The 23,031-nt window shown below is 42.6% G+C and overlaps 1 protein-coding gene across 7 annotated transcripts in view; it reads left to right on the plus strand.

Annotated features, from left to right (window-relative positions):
* Positions 1-23,031, plus strand: part of DCTN1 (dynactin subunit 1) — a 1,835,652-nt gene that overhangs the window by 827,925 nt on the left and 984,696 nt on the right. For all 7 annotated transcript variants that reach the window (XM_044063298.1, XM_044063299.1, XM_044063300.1 and 4 more), the window contains one exon: positions 12,832-12,910. In XM_044063298.1, the coding sequence (XP_043919233.1) occupies positions 12,832-12,910 (79 nt within the window). The remainder of the gene's footprint in view (positions 1-12,831; positions 12,911-23,031) is intronic.

Raw genomic sequence — 23,031 nt, forward strand, 5'->3', positions numbered from 1 at the left:
TCTTATCTACCTATGAGGATTCTGATGCAGAGGATTCTATTCCCTCTGCTTCCCCTCCAGAAGATTTTTTTTTGGGTGAAACCTTACACACTCTTAGGGAGCATTTCCTCTAGGAAAGCCAGGACTATTCTCAGTCCAAAAAGAGACTTAGGGAATTTTTAAACCTGCCTCAGCACAGGCCTCTAGCTATCCCTCCTGTTCTGGAGATTGTAGATGATGTTTTCTTGGAATCCATCCTTACCCCGGATACTTTGCCTCCAGCTCCCAGGAAACTGGACAGGTACTATAGAGTACCTGACTCTCTCAAATTCCTCTTCAAGAATCCTACTGCAGATCCAGAGACCATTTCCCAAGGACCAAAAGGCATTAAGGCTACTACTGCCAAAAATCCTACCCCTTCTGACAGGGATTCTAGGGCTTTAGACAGATGGGGTAAGAAGGTATACACCTCTGCTACTCTGGCCATTAGGGCTTTAAATTGCCAGTTTCATATGTTAAAGTATCAGCAGCATGTTGTGGGGCTAATTAAACAGAAAATGATGTTGATTCCTGACAGCGCTGAACACAAAGATTTACAAGAGCTAATGCATTCTGCTGACCAAGTTGGTAAACATACTTTGCATTGTGGTTTTGATGCTTTAGAAGCATCTTGCAGGGCTGCGGTCACTGGGTCTGTACTTAGAAGACATGCTTGGCTTAAGGAAAAAAACTTGCCAGATCATGTAAAAGCAAAATTACTGGATGCACTCTTCAACCAAGAGCGCCTTTTTGGCAATAAAGCAGAAGTTGTCCTCAAAAGGATGGAGGAAAAAGCTAAATCTATGTAAACTGTTAAATATTTCTTACAAGTACAGCCTCCTAGATTCAGTAGGCATTGGGCTTCAAAGAACTGGTCCTTTCCAGGCCTTCTCAGTCCAAACCCAGGGGCAGCAGACCATCAAGACTTCAGTCTCAGGCTATGCACAGATCTAAGCAGTGGGTCGCTCCCACTTCCATTGCAGGGAGTAGTAAGCCACCCCCCATGGTAAAATTGCACAATGACATCCTAAATTCCTCCAAGCCTTGCTCAACTACTTACACCTTTAGGAGGAAAGCTTGCCCTGCATGCAAAAAACTGGGTATACATTACCCAAGACAAATGGGTTGCCAGCCAGGCATCCTTGGCCAGCATAGGAAGACACTGTTGGAGAGTTAGCATTTAACTACCAGAAAGGTATTGAGAATAGACAGGTCCAGGATAGGATGCCAGGAGTTTTCTTTTCTGGGAACCAGGAACAGTTTTGAATAAAAGTCTTGTCCTCTTTGTTCTGGTGGGACAGGTTGAATAGCCTTGATGCTGACGACACAGTGCACTAGTTTTGGGGCCTCCGCCCACTGGTTTACTTGGGGTTGGGAGTGAGTGGAAGTGGAGTCTGCATCCTAGGGAAACTATGTTTAAAACCCATTTGTCTTGGGTAATGCAATCCCATTAAGGGAATCTTGCAGGAAATACCTACACTTCAGGGCAGGCTCCATGGCCTGTCAGTTTTCTGTACTTCCCTTTGGCTTGTCTGCTGTGCCCAGGGTATTCACAAAGTGCCCATCTCCAGCCATTGCATTTTGCAGGCAGAGAAATATTCAGATGTTCCCATACTTGGATGATTGCCTGATTCAGACGGAAAGTCAGGACTTGCTATTACAGCACCTGTCATTTCTAAAGAGACTTCTAACTTTACTGGGATACACCATCAACGAGAAGAAATCACACGTACTACCCTATCAACAGATTGTATTCCTGGGAGCAAGCTTGAACACAACTTTTCAGATGGCATTCCTCACTCCAGAGAAACAAATTTATTTGACAAACCTACTGGCCACAAAAACCCATCTGACTGCAAGGAAAATACTGCTAGCTCTGGGGTTCATGGCCTCTTGCATTCTGTTATTTCCATATGCAAGACTGCATATGAGGAAACTTCAGTGGTATTTGCGCAGTCTGACAGTGCTACAACCATGGCACCTACCTCAGACCCCTTCCCTGCTGTCCCAGCAAGCAGGCCAGATTCTGCACCCTCAGCTTCAAACCCTGAACCTTGCAGCCTGGCTAATCCCCTGAGCTCACCTCTAGCGACCCTCAGTAAGCAGGTGCTGGATGTCATTATTGAGGCAAGGAGGCCTAATACTAGAAAATCCTATTCAGAAAAGTGGAAAAGATACTATTCCTGGAGCCATTCTCAGGGGATGCACAGCGGTGCTCAGCTTACCTCATATACTAGATTATTTAACAGAAATGCTCCACAAGGGCCTATCCTTCTCTTCAGTTAAGAGTCATGCCTCAGCCATATCAGCTCATTATAATACTGAGCCACCCATCTTCTCTCATCCCCTGGTAAAATCATTCCTTAGAGGGGCCAAAAATTTAAGACCCCCCCCCCCCCCCCCCAGGAGAGCTCCCACTCCAGCCTGGGACCTTAACTTTGTATAGGAAAAAATTGCTGTTTCCCCCCTTTGAACCTGAAATTCCTCTCTTGGAAAACAGCTTTACTTTTAGCCATCACTTCAGCAAGAAGAGTGCCTGAACTGCAGGCCCTTATGATAGTGAAACCCTTCATTATCTTCAATGCGGACAGGGTTTCCCTCAGGACTCACTTTTATGCCCAAGCTGGTGTCTAGTGTGGCCTTAAACCAGTCCATTCATTTGCCCACTTTTTCCCCTAATTCTCAGAATAAAGGGGAAAGGGTACTGCATTCTCTGGATGTGCACAGACAGCTTAGATTCTATGTGGAGAGGACTAAGCCTCTCAGAAAATCTGACCAGCTGCTAGTCAGCTTTGCTGCAGGGGCAGAGGGGAAGGCCATTTCAAAGCAAACCATTTCCAAATGGATAGCACACTGCATCCATTTCTGCTATAAGCACCATGGAAAACCTAACTCACAGGGGATAAGAACTCATTCAACTAGGGCTGCATCTACCTCTACTGCATTTCTCAGAGGAGTCCCTATCAGGGACATCCTGGAAACTGCAACCTGGAGCTCTGTACATACTTAAACCAAGCACTACCGCTTGCCTATATTTTCTAAATCCAGAGCTGGATTTGCCCCAGCAGTCTTACAGGGCCTGATTGCTAGCCCTAATGCATCATAATCTTCCTCCTCCCTTCCTTAGCTTTGGGAATCAACCCAAATGTGATGACTGCAAGAGTGAAACATGAAGAACATAGTACAGTTGTGTACACTTACCATAAATGTAGATGTTAGAGTGTATTCACTGTTTCAGTCCTGGTTACCCTCCCTCCAGCCCCCTGATTGTCCTTGTTTTCACCTATCCTTTTGGTTTGGCATGTCTTATACTATGTGTATTTGCTTTTTGCTGGGGTGTTCCACACCATATAATTGCTTCCTGTTGTGGGGGCACCTGACATCTGGGGCAAGAAAAACTGATGTAATGATGTCAGCTTCATGTTTTATACCCCTGACGACCTGATATCATGGAAGAAGCGACATCATCCGACGTAGAAATCCCAAGACTCTGGTCTTCAGGCCGGCTGAGGACTACCTGCAGGCAGATAACCCAGATGTGATGACTGCAACAGTGAATACACTCGAACATCTACATTTATGGTAAGTGTACACAACTCTACTTTGTGGAGATTTATAGACTGTCATTGTAGCTCGAATAAATGAATGGCAGTGATTCTGGCAGTTTAGCCGATTGAGGCTATGAGCTTCATCATTTAGTCATAGGTTTGAATCCTATTTACCTTATTAGTAGCTGAACAGTCAGGAAGGGCATCCGGCGTAAAATTTCACCAAAACATTTCTTGCAGTCACCAAGAAAAAATTTTATACCGGATCGGTCTAGGCCCAGGTTAACAACGACCACCACCAGTACTGTTAGCCTACAGGGTGCTGGTGGAAATTGGGCTACTGTTGGCCGAAGGAGGAGAAGAGGCGGAAGACATGGCTGAAGGCAGGAGGAGAGGAGAAAGGCTAGGACTGTGGTAGTGAGGGTCGGAACTTTGAATGTTGGCAGTATGACTGGTATAGGGAGAGAGCTAGCTGATATGATGGACAGAAGGAAGGTTGGTATATTGTGTGTGCAAGAGACCAGATGGAAGGGGAGTAAGGCTAGGTGTATCAGAGGTGGGTTCAAATTGTTTTATCATGATGTGGGTGGGAGGAGAAATGGCGTAGTAGTTATTCTGAAGGAACAGTATGCTGAGAGTGTTTTGGAGGTGAAAAGAGTGTCGGATAGAGTGATGTTTATGAAGCTGGAAATTGATGGTGTAATGATTAATGATGTTAGTGCATATGCTCCACAAGTTGGGTGTGCAATGGATGAGAAAGAAAAATTTTGGAGTGAATTGGATGAAGTGGTGATGACTGTACCCAAGGGTGAGAGAGTGGTGATTGGAGCAGATTTCAATGGGCATGTTGGTGAAGGGAACAGAGGGGATGAGGAAGTGATGGGTAGGTATGGTGTTAAACAAAGGAATGCAGGAGGTCAGATGGTAGTGGATTTTGCAAAAAGGATGGACATGGCTGTGGTGAATACGTATTTTAACAAGAGGGAGGAGCATAGGGTGACATACAAGAGTGGAGGAAGATGCACACAGGTGGATTATATCTTATGTAGGAGGGCCAGTTTGAAGGAGATTGGAGACTGTAAAGTGGTGACCAGAGAAAGTGTTTAGGCAGCATAGGATAGTGGTTTGTAGGATGACATTGGTTATCAAGAAGAGGAGGAGAAGTGTGAGGGCAGCACCAAGGATCAAGTGGTGGAAATTGAAAGAGGGTAATTGTGAGGTGGAGTTCAGGGATGAGTTAAGGCAGGCACTGGGTGGCAGTGAAGAGTTACCAAATAGCTGGGTAACTACAGCAGAGCTAGTAAGGGAGACTGCTAGAAAGGTGCTTGGTATCACATCTGGACAGAGGAAGGAGACATGGTGGTGGAATGAGGAAGTACAGGAGAGTATACAGAGAAAGAGGTTGGCAAAGAAGAAGTGGGATTGTCAGAGAGATAAAGTCGACAGGAGTATAAGGAGATGAGGTGCGTGGCGAAGGATAAGGCATATGAAGAGTTTTATGAAAGGTTGGACACTAAGGAGGGAGAAAAGGACCTGTACAGATTGGCTAGACAGAGGGACCGAGCTAGGAAAGATGTGCAGCAGGTAAAGGTGATAAAGGATAATGAGGGAAACATACTCATAAACAAGGAGAGTGTGTTGAGGAGATGGAAAGAGTACTTTGAGGGGTTGATGAATGAAGAGAATGAGAGGGAGAGAAGGTTGGATGATGTAGGGATAGTAAATCATGAAGTACAATGGATTAGCAAGGAGGAAGTAAGGATAGCTATAAAGAGAATAAAGAATTGAAAGGCTGTTGGTCCAGATGAAATACCTGTGGAAGCATGGAGGTGTTTAGGTGAAATGGCAGTGGAGGTTTTAACCAGATTGTTTAATGAAATCTTGGAAAGTGAGCGGATGCCTGAGGAATGGAGAAAAAGTGTTTTGGTACCAATTTGTAAGAATAAGGGTGATGTGCAGAGCTGTAGTAACTACAGAGGGATAAAATTGATCCGTCACAGCATGAAGTTATGGGAAAGAGTAGTGGAAGCAAGGTTAAGAAGGGACGTGATGATTAGTGATGAGCAGTATGGTTTCATGCCAGGAAAGAGCACTACAGATGCGATCTTTGCTCTGAGAGTGTTGATGGAGAAGTACAGAGAATGTCGGAAAGAGTTGCCTTGTGTTTTTGTAGACTTAGAGAAAGCATATGACAGAGTGCCTAGAGAGGAGTTGTGGTATTGTATGAGGATGTCAGGAGTGTGAGAAAAGTATGTAAGAGTGGTACAGGATATGTACGAGGGTAGTGTGACAGCGGTGAGGTCTGCCGTGGGAGTGACGGATGTGTTTAAGGTGGAGGTGGGGTTACATCAAGGATCAGCTCTGAGCCCTTTCTTATTTGCAATGGTGATGGACAGGTTGACAGACGAGATCAGACAGGAGTCCCCGTGGACTATGATGTTTGCAGATGACATTGTGATCTGTAGTGAGAGTAGGGAACAGGTGGCGGAGACCCTGGAGAGATGGAGATATGCTCTAGAGAGAAGAGGAATGAAGGTCAGCAGGACTAAGACAGAATATATGTGTGTGAATGAGAGGGAGGATAGAGGAATGGTGAGGATGCAAGGAGTAGAGGTGGCTAAGGTGGATGAGTTTAAATACTTGGGATCAATAGTTGAGTAATGGTGAGTGTGGAAGAGAGGTGAAGAAGAGAGTACAGGCAGGATGGAGTGGGTGGAGAAGAGTGTCAGGAGTGATTTGTGACAGACGAGTACCTGTAAGAGTGAAAGGGAAGGTCTACAAGAGGGTAGTGAGACCAGCTATGTTATATGGGCTGGAGACAGTGGCATTGACAAAAAGGCAGGAGTTTGAGCTGGATGTGGCAGAATTAAAGATGTTAAGATTTGCACTGGGTGTGACGAGGGTGGACAGGATTAGGAATAAGTATATTAGAGGGTCAGCCCAGGTTGGAAGGTTTGGAGACAAAGCCAGAGAGGCACGATTACGTTGGTTTGGACATGTGCTGAGGAGGGATGCTGAGTATAATGGGGAAAAAGATGCTAAGGATGAAGCTACCAGGTAACAGGAAAAGAGGAAGGACTAAGATAAGGTTTATGGATATGGTGAGAGAGGACATGCAGGTGGTTGGTGTGACAGAGGAAGATGCAGAGGACAGGAAGAAATGGAAACAGGTGATCTGTTGTGGTGACCCCTAACTGGAACAGCCGAAAGAAGATGATGAGTAGCTGAACAATTCATAACCAAACTGCCACTTGGTACTGTGTTTGTTAGTTTTGTTTTGACCAAGTTGTTTAACAAGACATTGCTCCCAGGTCGCCCCTAAAAAGGGACTGCGCCCATTGGGCCTACCTAGTTAAATAAATAGGATTATTATTATTAAGGTACTTTAAAACAACGCATGCTAAAATAGCAACTTTCCTAAGTAAAGTAAGTAAGAACTTGTTGAGCTACACAAAGTATGATTAAATCTTCATGAAAACTGATGTGTTGCTGTTAGAGCTCAAAGGGGACTGTTGGGGATAGTGTCATGATTCTTTACATGAATTGCAGGAATTCAGGGCAGACCTGACCTTATTGAGTGGTATCCTTAAAATGCTGTGCTCTGTGGTGCTGTTATCCCTGATGAAATTAACTCTGAGGACTTTATTACTGTAAACTGCATGTTATTCATAACATGTATGAGAACTGGTGTAGAATGTGTCTGTTATTGTTGTGTTTAACTGTAATTAAGCTACACAGATAACAGTGCTAATTTTTGGACATAGATGTGTTTCTGGACATTGTCCACCAGTGGGATGCTCCACAAATGGATATTTTTGCCTCCGTTCTGAACAGATATCTTCCTCTATTTTGTGCCAGGGTCCCAGGTCCTCTGGTTTGGAAGGTGGACACCCTATTTTTTTCTTGGAAGGGGATGATTTTTTTATGCTTTCCCTCCCCTTCCTCTCATTCCAAAAGTCCTGTTCAAAGTACAACAGGATGTTCCCTTTTGGCTGAGACAGCATTGGTTCCCTCTTGTACATTTAGCCAAGGGTAATCATCACAAGTTACCTCACAGGGGGACCTACTTGCACAAAACAAGGGATCTCTCATCCCTCCCCACCTGTCCACTCTTCAACTGACTTTGTAGGTAATAGGGTTATGATTCCACGTATTTTTTCCTGAGAATATGCTTAGGGTCCTACAGGAGGCCAGAAAAACCCACTACTAGGAAATCCTTTGCTTCTCTCTTATCTTTGCGAACTGCTCAATGCTGGGTTGGCTTATTCTTTGGTTAAGGCCCACTTATCAGTTATTTCTGCTTGTCTGCCTTTATCACCTCCTTTACCTTTTAGATTTGAAGCTAAGCAATTCCTTAAAAGCATCCTACATATTAGGCTTTGGAAGACTATTCTTCTATTAGCCCTTACTTCTGCCAGATGGGTGTCTGAGCTTCAAGCCCTTGTGGCTTGTCCTCCTTTTTTGGTGTTTCATAAGAGCAGTGTGCCCCTTCATATTATTCCTTCTTTCATGCCCAATGTGGTGAATGAGTTGTCCCTTAATTAGTCTATTCATTTGCCCATTTTTTTCCCTTCTCCGCAATTTGCCAGTGAGAAGGTGCTCCACACGTTGGATGTGCATAGACAACTCTGATTTTATTTAGATAAGACTACGATTTTTTGTAAATCTAATCTGCTCTTTGTTTCTTTTCATCCTAGGTCCTTAGGATTGGCTGTGTCCAAGCAAACTGTTTCTTCCTGGATTTCTAAAGTCATTTCTTTTTGTTATTCCTTTCAATGTAAAAGCCTTCCTTCTTCTGTTAAGGCTCATTCTGCTAGGGCTGTGGCTTCTTCTGGTGCTTTTTTCAAGGGTTTGTTTGCAAACTCTGTTTTTGAGTCAGCTACCTGGACTTCTGTGCATACATTTACCAAGCACTACAGGTTGGATGGAATTTCCAGAGCTAAAGCTGGTTTTGCTGGGGCCATGCTTCATGGAGTCGTAGAGAGCTCTGCTGATCCTTCCTTCTCCCTCTCTGCTTCAGAGCTTTGGCACTCTTGCTAATGCTACAAGTACTGCAACGGTGAAATGGAAGGGCAGAGTACAGTTGTGTAAAGTCATACCATAATGGTAGATGTCCTTCTCTTCACTGTTGAAGTATTTCCTCCCTCCCTCCTCTCCGTGGTCCTTTTCCCTTCTGGATGTACTGAATGCCTATTTTCTCCTTGGACTGGTGTTCCTACTGATGCTCTCACTTCTGAGGATGGTACGTCTGGATGTCACTTGCATGCGTGATGCAGCACGAGGAGCATACGTGATGTACAGCATGCCTTAAAGCAGCCTAAAGGCGTTGATATACTGGCTGGATGTTGGGCCGCCCTTAGCAAGGGATCCTTATTGTAATGAATACGGCAACAGTGAAGAGATGGACGCCTACCTTTATGGTAAGGTCTTGCACAGCTGTACGTTTTGTGGTTTGCAGTTCGCAGTAACCATAGTCAAAGATAGGAAATGTTGACCGTCAGATACTCGGTGTAATTTACTTAGCATTTTTGTCCTTTTAATTCATAGACTTAATCAAAATGAATGAAAAACAAACTCATCTTTATATGTGCTTTTCAATCACATGCCATCTCATTAGTTAAATATTTTGTGCATTTTAAAGCAACCCCTAAAACATTGCAAACCAAACACATTTAATTTAATCAAACTTAAACTATTCATTGCATAGAATGTATTAAGTTAATATTGTTTGTATTAGTTTACCATTAAAATTCTTTTTTATTTTAAATGTTGCTTATAATTTTTCTGCCCTTAATTTTAAAACACTAATAGGGAAAGTGGGTCAGGCCTGGGAAATTTGTGGCATTTAATTTTAATTGCCATAATAATTCCTTGCCCTTCAGGGTTGTTTCCCATGTACCCTTCCCCATTTTGTCATACTTTTTCTGCAAAAAAAAAAACAAAATCTTTTACAATGAGTACTTTCTAATGCAAGTATGTATAAGGCGTGCATTCATATATTGCTTTCTAAAATCTTACTGATGTTCATAAATCATGTTCTTTAGTGGGCTCTGAATTTTCTCCATGTAATATGCGTCACAAGCGATGCAGCTCACCAAATAAACTATCCCCTTGTGCTACAGTCAAACGTAACATTATGGCTAATAATTGTGAGGTAGCCTTCGACACTTATACTGAGACCATCATTTATAAACTTACAAAAGCTGTATTTACCATATTTAGACATTCTTCCATTAATTTCAGATTCTTTATATAATTCTTTTACTCTCAAGTACCTGTCTTATAATTCTCATTGGTACTGTAAACAAATGTAGGTACTACCCCTTTTCTCATTTCTTTATTTCATTCTAAATGCCAGTTTTTATTAACTAATAATTTCACTTCTTTTGAATCTGCAGTAAACATAGAAAGTATTGCTCTAGTTCTGTCCATTATAATTTTGTGTTGGTCCAACAATAATCTTTAATTTCCAGTGTAGACTTAAATGTTGTACTCCTTGCTTGCAAAACTTCACCTGACACCGTGTTCAGTAATTCCATGGAATACACTCTTTCTTTTAATTAACTTTTCCTGTTCTATTAAGTACCTGTTGTCATTTTGCCCTTTAACTAAATTGTGTGTTTACTTTAATGGATGGCAACCACTATAGCAATAACCCACGCCTGGGTTTGGGTAATGCTGGATTTACCCACGGTTGGCGTGGTTTGGTCACGAGGGCGAAACCAGAGTGGCCAAACTAAGACAACCATGGGTAAATCCAGCATTACCCACACCCAGAAGTGGGTTATTGCTATTATACAATGACATTATTTAAGAAAAAAAATAATGACTTATCTTAAATAATGGCATTATATAATGCCTCCTTGCTGCCTTTCCGCAGCTGTCTGGTATTCCGCGACAGTTCTGATGTGCTGCGTATGCCTATGCAGTACATCAGAACTGTGGGCAAAAGCAATGGAGAAAGCAAGACCTCTGTTGCTTTTTACAAACTGTTTTCACTATGTTAAATGGGTTTAACATAGCGAGACAGCTTTAAAAAAAGCAATGGAGAATCTCTGTTGCTTTTTTTTAAAGCTGTCTCGGTATGTTAAACCCATTTAACATAGCGAGACAGTTTTGAAAAAAGCAACGGAGAAAACAAGATCTCCATTGCTTTTTACAAACTGTCTCGCTATGTTAAAGGAGTTTAACCTAGCGAGGCAGCTTTAAAAAAAATTTTTTTAAAGCTGTCTCGCTATGTTAAACTCGTTTAACATAGCGAAACATTGTGAAAAAAGAGTTATAGTAATGGAAAAAGTCCGGGCAACCGGACCTTTTTCCATTACTATAACTCTGATTTACAACGTGCACGCTGACCAATCAGCGTGTGCACATTTTTGAATATTAATGGGGGGAAGTTGTATAATGTAAATTAAATGTGGATTCAAAAGGTTGTTTATATAAAATCATATTTAGCATTTATATAATTTACAAATGCTTACTTCAAGGTATTCTTTACTTTGCAATGAGCATGTATATGTAAATATGAAAAAATCAGTAGTCTGTTGGGGTTTTTGAGCTGGTGGTTGGCAGGGAAGGGAAGTAAGTGATCACAGTGGATAGGTTAACTATTGCAGAAGAAGCTTTCTCCATACCCCTAATGTTCCTGTCAGTTTTATGTTGTTGCTGAGAGTTGCTAGAATTGGGTATGGAAATCGAGCTTGATAGGAAAAAAATCAAACAGTTGTGCCAGATTTGTTCTCTTGGTGGTAATATAAGCGATGATGTCAAATGTTTTGTGCTGTTTCACATGTTATGCAGAGATGAAGGTGTGCTTATTGTACAGTAAAGCCATTGCTGAAAGATACTTGGAACAGTAGAATCAGGTAAACTGCTGTCATGTTACTTCTGTTGGCGTTAATAGCAGAATTGTCACTCCTCCCATTTTCTGATAAATTGCAACTTAATCCTCAGATGCTTAATGAACTGTAATGGATGCACTTGGTGGTAGTTGAAAATATGCTTGGATGTGTATGTAATTTTTTTTTAATATATTTTTATCTTGCAGTGACCCCATGATCATTACGACCACCCCATTGACTTGTTCACATTCTTTCCTCTGTCCTAATCTGCAGACACAAGAGGGAGATGAAAGTTGGCTGTCCGGCTGCCATCTCTCACATGTTGAATATTTTTTTCTGCCTAACATTCAACCTGCCAGTGGCAGTGGGTCAGGTTCCCCAATGAAAGGGTGACTATATTTCTAGTCTACAGGTGTGTGTAGGTATGGGGATATGTGTGAATCCCACCTACTAAGCAGAAAACTCCTTGTCAGCCCATGCCACACTTAGGTGGGTTCTCTGACTTTGTGCACTACCACATAAACTTCCCTAGGAGCTAGTATCACAGCAGGCCTAAATGGCATCTCTTCCACTGTCCAGAATGAGAAGAGTGGCCTCAGTCGCTCATTACCACCCTCCAGCATCCAGACCTGCTAGTGGCTGTATCCCTCTGCACCTCTGAGGCAGAGCATGTGTTGTGCATGATAAGAGTGCTTTGGTAAAACAATTTTAAACATTAAAAAAGGATGATGAAATCCTCGGAACACCACTGGCATGCCCACAAATGTTCATTCTGGATGTCAATAAGTGGCGGTCTGTTAGAGAAGATATGTAGGTTTAGCTGAGTTGCCATTAGTTGCCCTAGTGTTGTTCCCCTTTAATTGTTATAATAGAAACAGTACTTGAGTTATTGGAGTTGTTAGAAGTACTAAGATGTCTGTCTCGTTTTGCACATTGATTGCATCGTGGTACTGCTGAGAAGTAGGTGTGCAGCTTAGTAGTTTAGTTTTTGACATTGACTGAATTTTAAGAATGTGATAATTGAGCTTTGAGTTGAAATATCTGAAGGAAGAAATTACATCTGTGGCTTTGGTTTGAAATAGAAACTATCCAAATTGCTGGAGTGCTAATGAGGGAATTTTTGCAGACAGTCTAGCTGCACACTTAATTGTAGTCCACTATGAGAATGTGTGAGAAGCAGAATTAGGAACAGAATAGTATAGTGATGATTTAAAAAATGGCCACATTGTTTTGAATGCCAGAAAACTAGATAGATGTTTCAATAAAAAAAAGGGGGGGGGGGTACCAGATATGAAAAGTAGCTCTCGAAAAAGGAAGCTGTTTTCCTAAATAGTCTGTTTTTCTTTGTTATATTTGTTGTTATTGTTGCTGCACAAGTGTTTGTGAAACAAGCCTTCACCCATGATGTGTTTTCCTTTCCGCAGGGTCTGATGGAGCAGCATCCAGTTACCAGGTTAAACAATTAGAGGAACAGAATGCCCGATTAAAGGAAGCTCTTGTCAGGTACAGTCAGAACATAACTTTAGACAGGCTTACAATGCATCTATGCAGCATAGAGAGATAAAGCACTGACTTTGACCCCAATGACTTGCATTTGACAAATGTATTAGATGCTGTAGTAGCCAAGCATGAGACAGTAGGAGTGAGTGGCTGACACCATTTCACCCCTGGCTGTGGGATGGCAGTCTGGTACCCTGTCATACCAACGAGTGTGAAGTACACAGCTTGCAGTAGTGTCAGCCAGGGTGGTGATTGTGTTACACTGTGGTTGAATTGGTATGGGCAGAAGTGTGCATCTCCCCTCTACGACAGGGTTGGGGTCACAGTTGTGAGGGGTCGGGATGCAAGTACATGAAAATAAAAAGGCACACATTCCCTATGGATAATAGCACCTCTCCTATCCCCCAACTCTCATCTTTTCGAGGAATGAATGGGCCAGTGTGATCTTGCTCTGGGAAGTCTGACCTGTACTTGCCCTAAAGAGGAGCAAATGGGCCTGTGGTGTGGCTGAGAAAGAAGCTTAATGATCTTGTGAAGTGGGAAACCCCCTTCCAAAAAGTGACGTATTCCATGTAATAATGCAGTCATCAAGGGAAATCCAGAGCTTTGTCAGCTGAATATAGGTTTTCCTACCTAGAGCTTTGTAATGCATATAAGCAGATCACACTAACTTTATAGTCTCTTAAGAAGTGTAGTGTTTAACTAAATCTGATATTGCCATAGTTACCTGTTTCCTATTTCTAGAGTGTCATCCTGTTCCACCTAGCTGACCGAAAGCAGGTGACAGGTGACTGAGAAAGTTGATTTGATGTCATATGTATTAAATGTGCGGCCTCAAAGATCCCATTCAGATGTTCTTTTGACTGTTCATGTGTACCTTAGAAATGGTGCCTGTGCTTCATACTTCACTGTTGAAGTGCAGATTCTTGAGACTCCTGTCTTCAGGTGCCTAAACGTATTCCTAAATACCAAAGTTCTCAGCTTTCCCTCTCTTGGGGGAATGTACATACATGTATTCATTCACAGGGAGATAATCGCACATTTTAATACACACATGCACATACATGCAAGCGCACACTCTTTTCTGTATTGGCTAGCAGTGTACGTGTACATTTAAGGGGCATTTCTTACGCTTGAACTTGATCTAAACTTTGTGTTAAATGTGATAGAATTTTTTGCACACACATCTGTATGTGTTTTAAATATGTTTTGTTGTATTTAAAGTGTGATTTAAACTTCGTGTGGTGAATGTTTTCTCATTGCACATACTGAAAGCATTAGTCAGTGTTTACTATTTCAGTGAGAACAGTCTCTGAGACTATTTATGGCCTTCAAAACGTTTGCCTCCTTTTAAACTATGATGAAATACCCCCTGTAATCCAACGATCCAGTCATGCAATTCACTTTTAAAAACATATAAAGTGCTCTTTTTGTTAGTCAGATGTGTGGAATTCCTCCAGTTTCCTGCTTTGCAATGGAATGCATTTTAAGGAAAGTTGATTTTCTTTCCGTGGGAACCTCCAAAGTTTCTAGTCTTAACCTGAGGAGCACTAAAGGAGATCCATAAGAGAGCACCAAGTAATTAATTGTACTTACCTGATGTCCTGACTGAAATCATTGTTGCAGTATCGCTAACCAGTAGGTCATCACTGCTGACATCTGGCCATGGTACCAAAGCTGTATCTTCCCAAGATCGCACATATGCCATATTGCCTTAACTTATAAGCATAGGAGTATACAGACACATGAGCATAATCTCGCAGACTATCTCACTGCCAGCCAGAATGCGGGTTGCATTTCTGTTGGACTGATTATTTGGCCATTTTTACCATTGCTTTGAGTGTACAGATAATTGTCCCATTGGGGAACCTTCCTTTACCTTTCTTAACTGTTTTCTCTTTACCAGTATTAGTTGTCAGCAAGTTCGTGTGGTAGACAAATCCAATACAAAACCTTACGTACCCAGTGTCTCTTGATTAGGAGCAGAGCACATCTACAAAGCCTATTCCATTTGCCAGTCTTTTGGATCTAAGATGCTGTGATCCTAGTTGTCCTTGCGTAACACTTTTTTTGGAGACCCAACATGTGAAACGCTCATCCCACTTCAAGATGGCAGATACCACTTACCCTGACATACCTCCATCACTTAAGAAAAAAGCTTAAAAGGGCTAGACTGGAGACACTGTTAGCTCTTTTTGATTCCTGCATGCCAACTGAGGTTTCAGAACCTATGGTATGCCCGATTTTATCTCTGATGCCCTCTACAGAGACCTTGCTGGAGGCCATTATGGTGACGGAGGACCTTGTAACTGAGGTATCCACAGAGAGAGGTGAACCATGAATTATCCTCTTGAAAGGCTCAGAAGGCATTTCCCAGATACTACAAAAAAACACGTAGCCAGTGAACACAAATGCAAAATGAAGTAAAACTTTTAATCTTTATTCTCTGACCTCTCTTCAGTGATGCCTTCAAGGAGTATAAACATTAAAAACACCAACCCTTTATATAACCAGTACAGTTATAAGCACACTATGAAACAATTAAGACCAGTCATCATGATAAAGTAAAACCCGCCAATTTAATTCCACATTCATTCCCTTAGGTGTCATAGTATCAAATTTTAATATCAACAGAGTTTCCTTATATAAAAGTTTAACATGTTTTTCTGTTTGAATGTCATATTTTTTCCAAAATAGTACCTTGTAACCCCACTGACTGACCCTGATGAGCTTTATGAAAATGTTCTGCCACTGAGCTTGATTCCTTAGCATTGTCAATATCTCGAATGTGCTCTAATAGCCTAATTTTAAAGCTATCTTAGACTCTCCAATATAAAATGTACTACAGAGACATTTTCAGGGCATATATAATGCCCTCAGTGTCACATTTAAAATGGCCTTTTACCTTAAGTTTAAGCCCATTAATTCTATCAAAATGAGGTTTAATATATTTACAGGCTTTACATCTGCCACAAGTCAACCGCGGTGGTGCAGCGGTAGCGTTGTTGCCTCAGAGCAAGAGGTTCTCCCATTCGATTCTCATCTAGAGTTGGGAGTGCCTTCTGTGTGGAGTCTGCATGTCCTCCTCGCAGTCGAGTGGGCGTTCGAAAGACATACTTTGAATGGGAGTGGCTTCGTTGAAGGTTGGGCGTCAGGCCGGCAACTCGACACCATAAAAACCAACTGCCCATCATTAGCGAACCGGAGTTCCGCTGTGGCGACCCCTAACCGGGAAAAGCCGAAAGACGAACAACAACATCTGCCACAAGTCACAGTACCCTGACAATTAACCATAACATTTAAATGTGAGGGAGGCATAGCAAACCTACTTCTGACTAAAAAAATGTTATGTTCTTACCCACTTTCAGGCATCCATAAACAAGAATCTTTTAATGATTTTAAATAACACCAATAATAATTGACCACATTAAATACTACCCCACTAAAGCAACTATATGTAGTCACGAAGTATATATCCGAAGTCTTATTATTATGCACAGATAAAGTAGTATCATCTCGTCTTGTCTGTTCCTTGGTGTACTGTTTATTCATTTTACGACTATACTACTTGAAGGCATCACTGCCAAGACGTCCGAGAATAGAGGTTAAAAGTTTTACTTCGTTTTGCTTTTGTGTTCACTGGCTGCGTGTTTTTTTTGTTTTAAATTTGTTTTCATTGTGGTTCTTAACATTTCCAAGATGCTACTTAGGGAAGAGATCCCAGGTAAATTTATCATGGTACATCCAGGATCCAAAGCTCTGGTCCTGGTTTAGGCAGATGTTGCATCAAAAGGAAGCATCAAAAAATGAAGCATGTGACTTCTGTCCCCCTCCTCTTCCTAGGGGAAGGAATGCATAGACTTTTCATTTACGAAGCATGTCACTTCTATCCCCCTCCTCCTCCTCCTAGGGGAAGGAATGCATAGACTTTTCATTTACAAAGCATGTCACTTCTATCCCCCCTCCTCCTCGTAGGGGAAGGAATGGATAGACTTTTCATTTTGGCCCTGAAGTCTCATTCCTTTTCTTCCCAGCCCCTCCGTCCACTCCCCAAAAGATTGTTGTGGATTCATCTTCCTCTGAAGGTGAGGAGGATTCTGATTCTGACCATTGTCTATGGATTACTGCTCTGAAATCCATTCCCTTAACCAGACCCCTTCTGATGATAAAGATTCTATTTCTCCTGACTGTTATGTAGAGGAAGCTTCTTTTGGAAAGTGAATTTTAAAGATGATGAAGCATTTTGCTAGGGAGTCTAGGCAGATTACAAAGGTCCAGAAAAAAAGATGCTACAGGGGAAGGTATAAATGAATTCCAAGCCCCACCCCCAGCTGGAAGTAGTAACTACAACAAAACCTAAACTAAAGCCCTGTACAATCACTTGTATGAGTGTATAGACTGCTGTTCCAGAAAGAGTCAAAGCTAGAGCCCCAAGTTAAAAAAAAAAAAAAAAAAAAGTTGCCGTGGTGGGCATCCAGCATCAACAAACTTTACAACAAATGCAAAAAGCTGCTGTCTAAGAAAAGTGAGGAAAGACCTCAACAATGGAAAAGCACCCTCCTCAGCCTCAACAGGCAAGTAAGACATGTCAAATCCTCTAAGGGTAACTTTGAGAAAAACTTAGCAGTCACAGCCAAGGATAATCATATGGCCTTTTACAGCTGTGTACGTAGCTTAAAAGGTAGGACCCAAGCATGTGCCGAACTAGTGACTGACAATATCACACACACTGATCCTGCAGAGATAGCAGGTAGCAAACCTGCTAGCAGACAGAGTTGGCGAACATTTCACTCCATTATCTCCTACAAATTATCACAAACCTTACCCCCAACTCCCTCCACCCTGCATATCCAAACAGCAGATAGATCATTAAAGCCTTGCCAAGGCAAACAACACAGCTCCTATGGGACCAGAGGGTATCCCAGGCTTCTAAACTAATTAAAACATGAACTAGCATTGCCATAAAGCACCCTATTCAGTCATAGCCTAACCACTGACTTTATTCCTGGCTTCCTGCGGTATGGAAAACAGCAACAGTTATTCCCCTCTACGAAGGTGGCCTAGCAACAGACACTGGCAATTATAGACCCATAAGTCTGGCCAGCCTCGTCTGTAAAGCCATGGAATGTATCATCATGTACCTCATAAAGATATAGGCAGCCTCCAAACCCTAGATCTGACCCCATTCGGCTTTGTCAAGGGCAGATCTTGCCTGTTAAACCTGGTAGGTTTCTTCAAAAATGTGATCAGGGCCACTGACAAGGGCACATATGTGCACACAGCATACCTCTACTTGGCAAAGGCCCTTGGCACAATCCCACACTCTGGCATTACCAATAAACTTAGCAAACTGAATGTGAACACCATTGTTGTAAGATGGGTTGCCACCTGTCTCACAAACCCATGACACACTGTCAAAGTGGGTGTCTCCACATCAGCCAGCAGACCTGTCACCAAGCGGGGTGCCACAAGGGTCAGTGCTGGACTCCCTACTCTTTGGTATGTACTTCGCAGGTGTTCAGGACAAAACTAAGGGACTGGGGCTGACCAAGTTTGTGGACGACTGCAAGCTGGGTGCAATTGTTGAATCCCCAAATGATGTCGGTATACTTCATTCACTGGTCTGTGTAAGACCCTTCTGATGTTGTAGTCATCGTCTCAAACTAAATGCAAAGAAATGCATCATTATTTCCTTCGGTAAAAACAGTGTCCCTTCACACTATCAGATTAACAACAATACCCTGTGTACCTACGAAGGTGGTAAGAAATCTGGGATCACAAGTAGACTGTGATCTTAACTTTAACCACCATGTGTCTACTGTAGTAAGGAATGCTTTCTATGTAATGCACGTGATTAACAAAGAATGTTATAACCTCTCTGTACTCATCATTAATCAGGCCCATAATTGAGTATAATGCCCCTTTCAGCTTGTACCATGCAAAGCATCTGCAGCAATTGGAGATACCTCAGAGTTTTCTAACTAAGATCATCAAGGGACTCCAGCACGTGCCTTACACAGACTGACTAAAGTCCTTGTCACTGTACTCAGTATCGTATAGACTTGGGAGAGACTTATGCCTGGCTTATAGAGCAATCTCCGACCCAAACCTAATGAATTTGTTGCACATCCGTAAATCAAACGGGACTAGAGCTACCCATTCCATGGGCCTAAATATGGCCTGCAACTTGACTAGGACTTGCTGGAGGGACAGCTTTGTCTCCCAGGAACTGTCACATCGTTGGAACAGGCTGCCAATTCATGTGGAGCAAAGCATCTCTGACACTCTTCAAAAGGAACTTGGATGAGTGGATGGGGCACCATAAATTCTTACTGGAGATAGCCCCCACAACCCTCCTGGATATGTTCAATCATTGATAAATACAACCCTGGGTATTGACTAGAGTATCTGTGGTATTACATTGGGATGAAATGACCTCTGGGTCGACAGCCTAGTAACCTCCTATGATCCTATGGAAATTGGCACCCCAGCCCCTTCCTGTGTTCCTCCTATTCTTGAGGCTTTCTTGGATGCCTTTCAGTGTACTTCTGCTGCCCCTGACTTGCAGTTTATTGCCCTCAAAAGACCAGACAGATTTTATAAAGTTCCTGATGATCTTAAGTTCTTAGTTACAAATTCTGTGATGGACCCCTCTGCAGTGTCTTTCTCTTCTGATAAACCTTCTAAGTTTCATCCTAATGCCAAAGCCCTCTCTTCGGGCAGAGATGGCATGGCTATAAATAGATGGGGTAAAAAGCTTGTACCTCCTCCACTTTGGCTTTTGGACTATTAATTACCAAACACAAATGATCAAGTATTTGGTTTCCATCCTCAAATCCTTAAATAAGGTAGTGGTAGTTTCACAGGGTCCTGATTCTAGACAACAAATTGTCTACTTAGGCTGCACAAGTAGCCAGACAGAGCAACTAATGTAAGTATGATGCTGTAGAGGCCTCGTGCAGAGCAGCTGCCACTGGCTTATCTGCAGGTGTGCTTCGCTGTGCAGTCAACCCATGCCCAAAGACTTTAAAGCAAAAATTGTGGATTCCTCTTTAGACAGTAACCTCCTGTTTGGCACACTAGCAGCTAACCTTTTCAAAACCGTCCAAGAACAGCAGAAAAACCATGAAGGACTACAGACAGCTTCCATTAACTCCTGTAGTACTTGACTGTGGGGGTTATCTAACCAAGCCCCACCTCTTTTATCAGAAGGGATCTTAAAAAGTCAGTCAGAAACATAGGAAGACCCCCCCCCCCCCAGAAAGAGATTCCCAGAGAAACCACCGAGATTGCTGTTCTTGGAGGCCTTCATTTGCAGATAAATCTTTGACTATCCACAAGTCCTTTCCACTCCTGCCCCCCCAGGCCAGCACTACCCCTTTCAAAAAGGCTGATCCAGTCATTCTCTGCCTGGGAAAAGATTACCATAGATCAATGGGTGCTTTCTGTTATAAAGAAGGGCTGTGCCACATCTTCAATAGAAATCCCCCCCATCTAAGTGGTATGCCTCTCCCTTCCCCACAACCAGATCCATCTGCTTCCACACATTCTTCAGGAATTAGAGGCACAAGACACAGTAGAACCAGTGCCCAAAGAGTTTATGAGAAGGTGTTCCAGACTCTTCCTAGTACCAAGGAAAGGAGGACAGTGGAGACCCATATTTGGATATGTCTTTACAAAACACTTTCCTAAAAGTGACAACCTTCAGATACTCAATGCACACTGTCCCACCTTTCATACAGCCTCAGTCATTTCTAGTATGTCTAGATCTAAAATATGCCAACATTTGTATACCAGTCCCCCCACCCCCACCCCTTGCAGAAGATTCCTCAGGTTTTGTATTGGGTCATCTCACCTTTAATTTGCTGCTTTACCTTTGGGGCTTTCCACAGTACCGTAGAGTTTTCACAAAGTGTCTGGTACCAGTAATTGCCTTCTGTGTAACTCGTGGAATCCAGATTTTCCCCTACCTGGGCAACCTGTTAACCCAAGCATCTCACCTCAGGTACTTCTGCAACGCCTCCAGCTCACCCTTTGCCTCCTTTCACAGTGTGGGTTCACAATCCAACTACAAGAAGTCCTGCCTGCAACCAACTCAGGACCTATTTTTTTCTGGGCTGCAGATTTGACACAAAAAAGATGCAGGACCTACCTGCCTCTGGAAAAAATGTAGAGCCTTACAGATTACTTTCTCAACCTTGCTCCCTCAGCCAGTGCTCAGCCAGGGTGGTTTTAAGGGTGCTTGGATTCATGGCAACGGCTGTTGTAATGCTTCCCCTAGCCAGACTACATTTGAGAAGAATCCAGTGGTACCTGAAAAGAATTTGGTCCCAGCACTCACTCTCTCTCTAGACACACTGATTCCTGTGTTACCCTATCTCAGAAGGGAACTTTAATGGTGGAAGGACCAGGTGAAGCTCAACCCCAGCTGCAGTTTAAGAAATGTGTACATATTCCACGGACAAGGCATCAGGGCCTGGACAAGTACACACACAGTACAGGGCATATGACAGCCAGAACTACTAAAGGAACATATCAACATGGAAATTAGGGCCCTTGTCCAAACTCTTACATATTAACATGGAGATTATAGCCCTTGTCCAAGCTCTTGCATATTAACATGGAGATTAGGACCCTCGTCCAAGCTGTTACATATCAACATGGATATTAGGACCCTTGTCCAAGCTCTTGCATATCAACACATGGAGATTAGGGCCCTCGTCCAAGCTCTTACATATCAACATGGAGATTAGGCCCCTTGACCAAGCTCTTACATATTAACATGGAGATTAGGGCCCTCATCCAAGCTCTTCATGTGTTTTCTCATGTCTGCAGAGCAAGCTCCCCAGTGAGTTTTCACAGACAACACAGTGGTCATGTGGTACATAAATAAGCAGGGAGTAACCAGGTCTTACTAGGTGTGCAGATTGGCACAGACTGCTTGGGGCCTTAACACACAGAAAAGCATGTCTCTTAATACCTCCTTACATCCATCACTGGACAATGTGTTGGCAGACATATTAAGCAAGACCTTGAAGGACCCTTGTAAATGGACCCTGAACAGACCGGTTTTCCTGGACATCCATCACTGGTGGGAGACATCCCAGATAGACCTATTCGCCTCGGAGACCAACAAACAGCTCCTCCTGTTTTGCACCAAGGATTCTTGCCTCTCGGCATGAAAGAAACATGCTTCCACCTTTCTGTGGACAGGGAAATTCCTTTACGCCTTCCATCCATTACCTCTCATTCCTAGAGAGGAAAAAAATATCTTGCTATTGACCTCTTGTTGGCCAAGACCACATTGGTTTCCCCTTCATGTAGCCTGGTGCAGTTTCTATATACTGCCACTTCATGTGCACCTCAGCACACAGCAATTTCGCTAATGTACCCCAACTTGTCATCCCCAAACTTAACCCTGTGGATAATAGGGTTCTTATTCCTTACAGGCACCATTTTTCTGAGGACATAATTAAGGTTCATGGGTTTATACTAGACTAATAACCATCAGGGTCATTATAAGCCTAGCCGTGCAATCCTCCCCAGTTTTGTCCCTGACTGACTTGGACACCTATATGGTGGGGTGTATTAGAAAGGAGGTAGCTAATGGTCCGGGGAGTATATTAGTTGGAGATTAATTTATTTGTCAACCTCTGTCCATCAACAACGTGGGGGCCAGGCCAGGGGTGAATTTGAGATTTCCCATGAAATGATCATGAACGACCTCTGCTTAGATACACACAAATGTGTGTATGTGTGTGTGTGTGTGTGTGTGTGTGTGTGTGTGTGTATATATATATATATATATATATATATATATATATATATATATATATATATATATATAAAGCTATGTACATTGCATACATATAGCATATGCGGGGATCCTTTCAGATACTTATTCTCTCCAGCATGTTCTGTTTGTATCACACAGTTCAGATCCTTGGATCTAGTCTTTCTGGTGCTGTTTGTTTTGCAAATCTGCAAGAAATCCATCAGAGCTGGATCTCAGGTTACCCTATATGTCAGGCATCGATCAGCTCTCGGTAATCTGTAAGAGAGAGTATGGAAATAGGGCCTTAAGGCAATCTGTGTAGGCTAGGGTATTCATACCCTGGATTCTC

This window comes from Protopterus annectens, chromosome 2.part1, assembly GCF_019279795.1.
Source record: "Protopterus annectens isolate FY-2018-M chromosome 2.part1, PAN1.0, whole genome shotgun sequence".
NCBI classification, from domain to species: Eukaryota; Metazoa; Chordata; order Ceratodontiformes; family Protopteridae; genus Protopterus; species Protopterus annectens.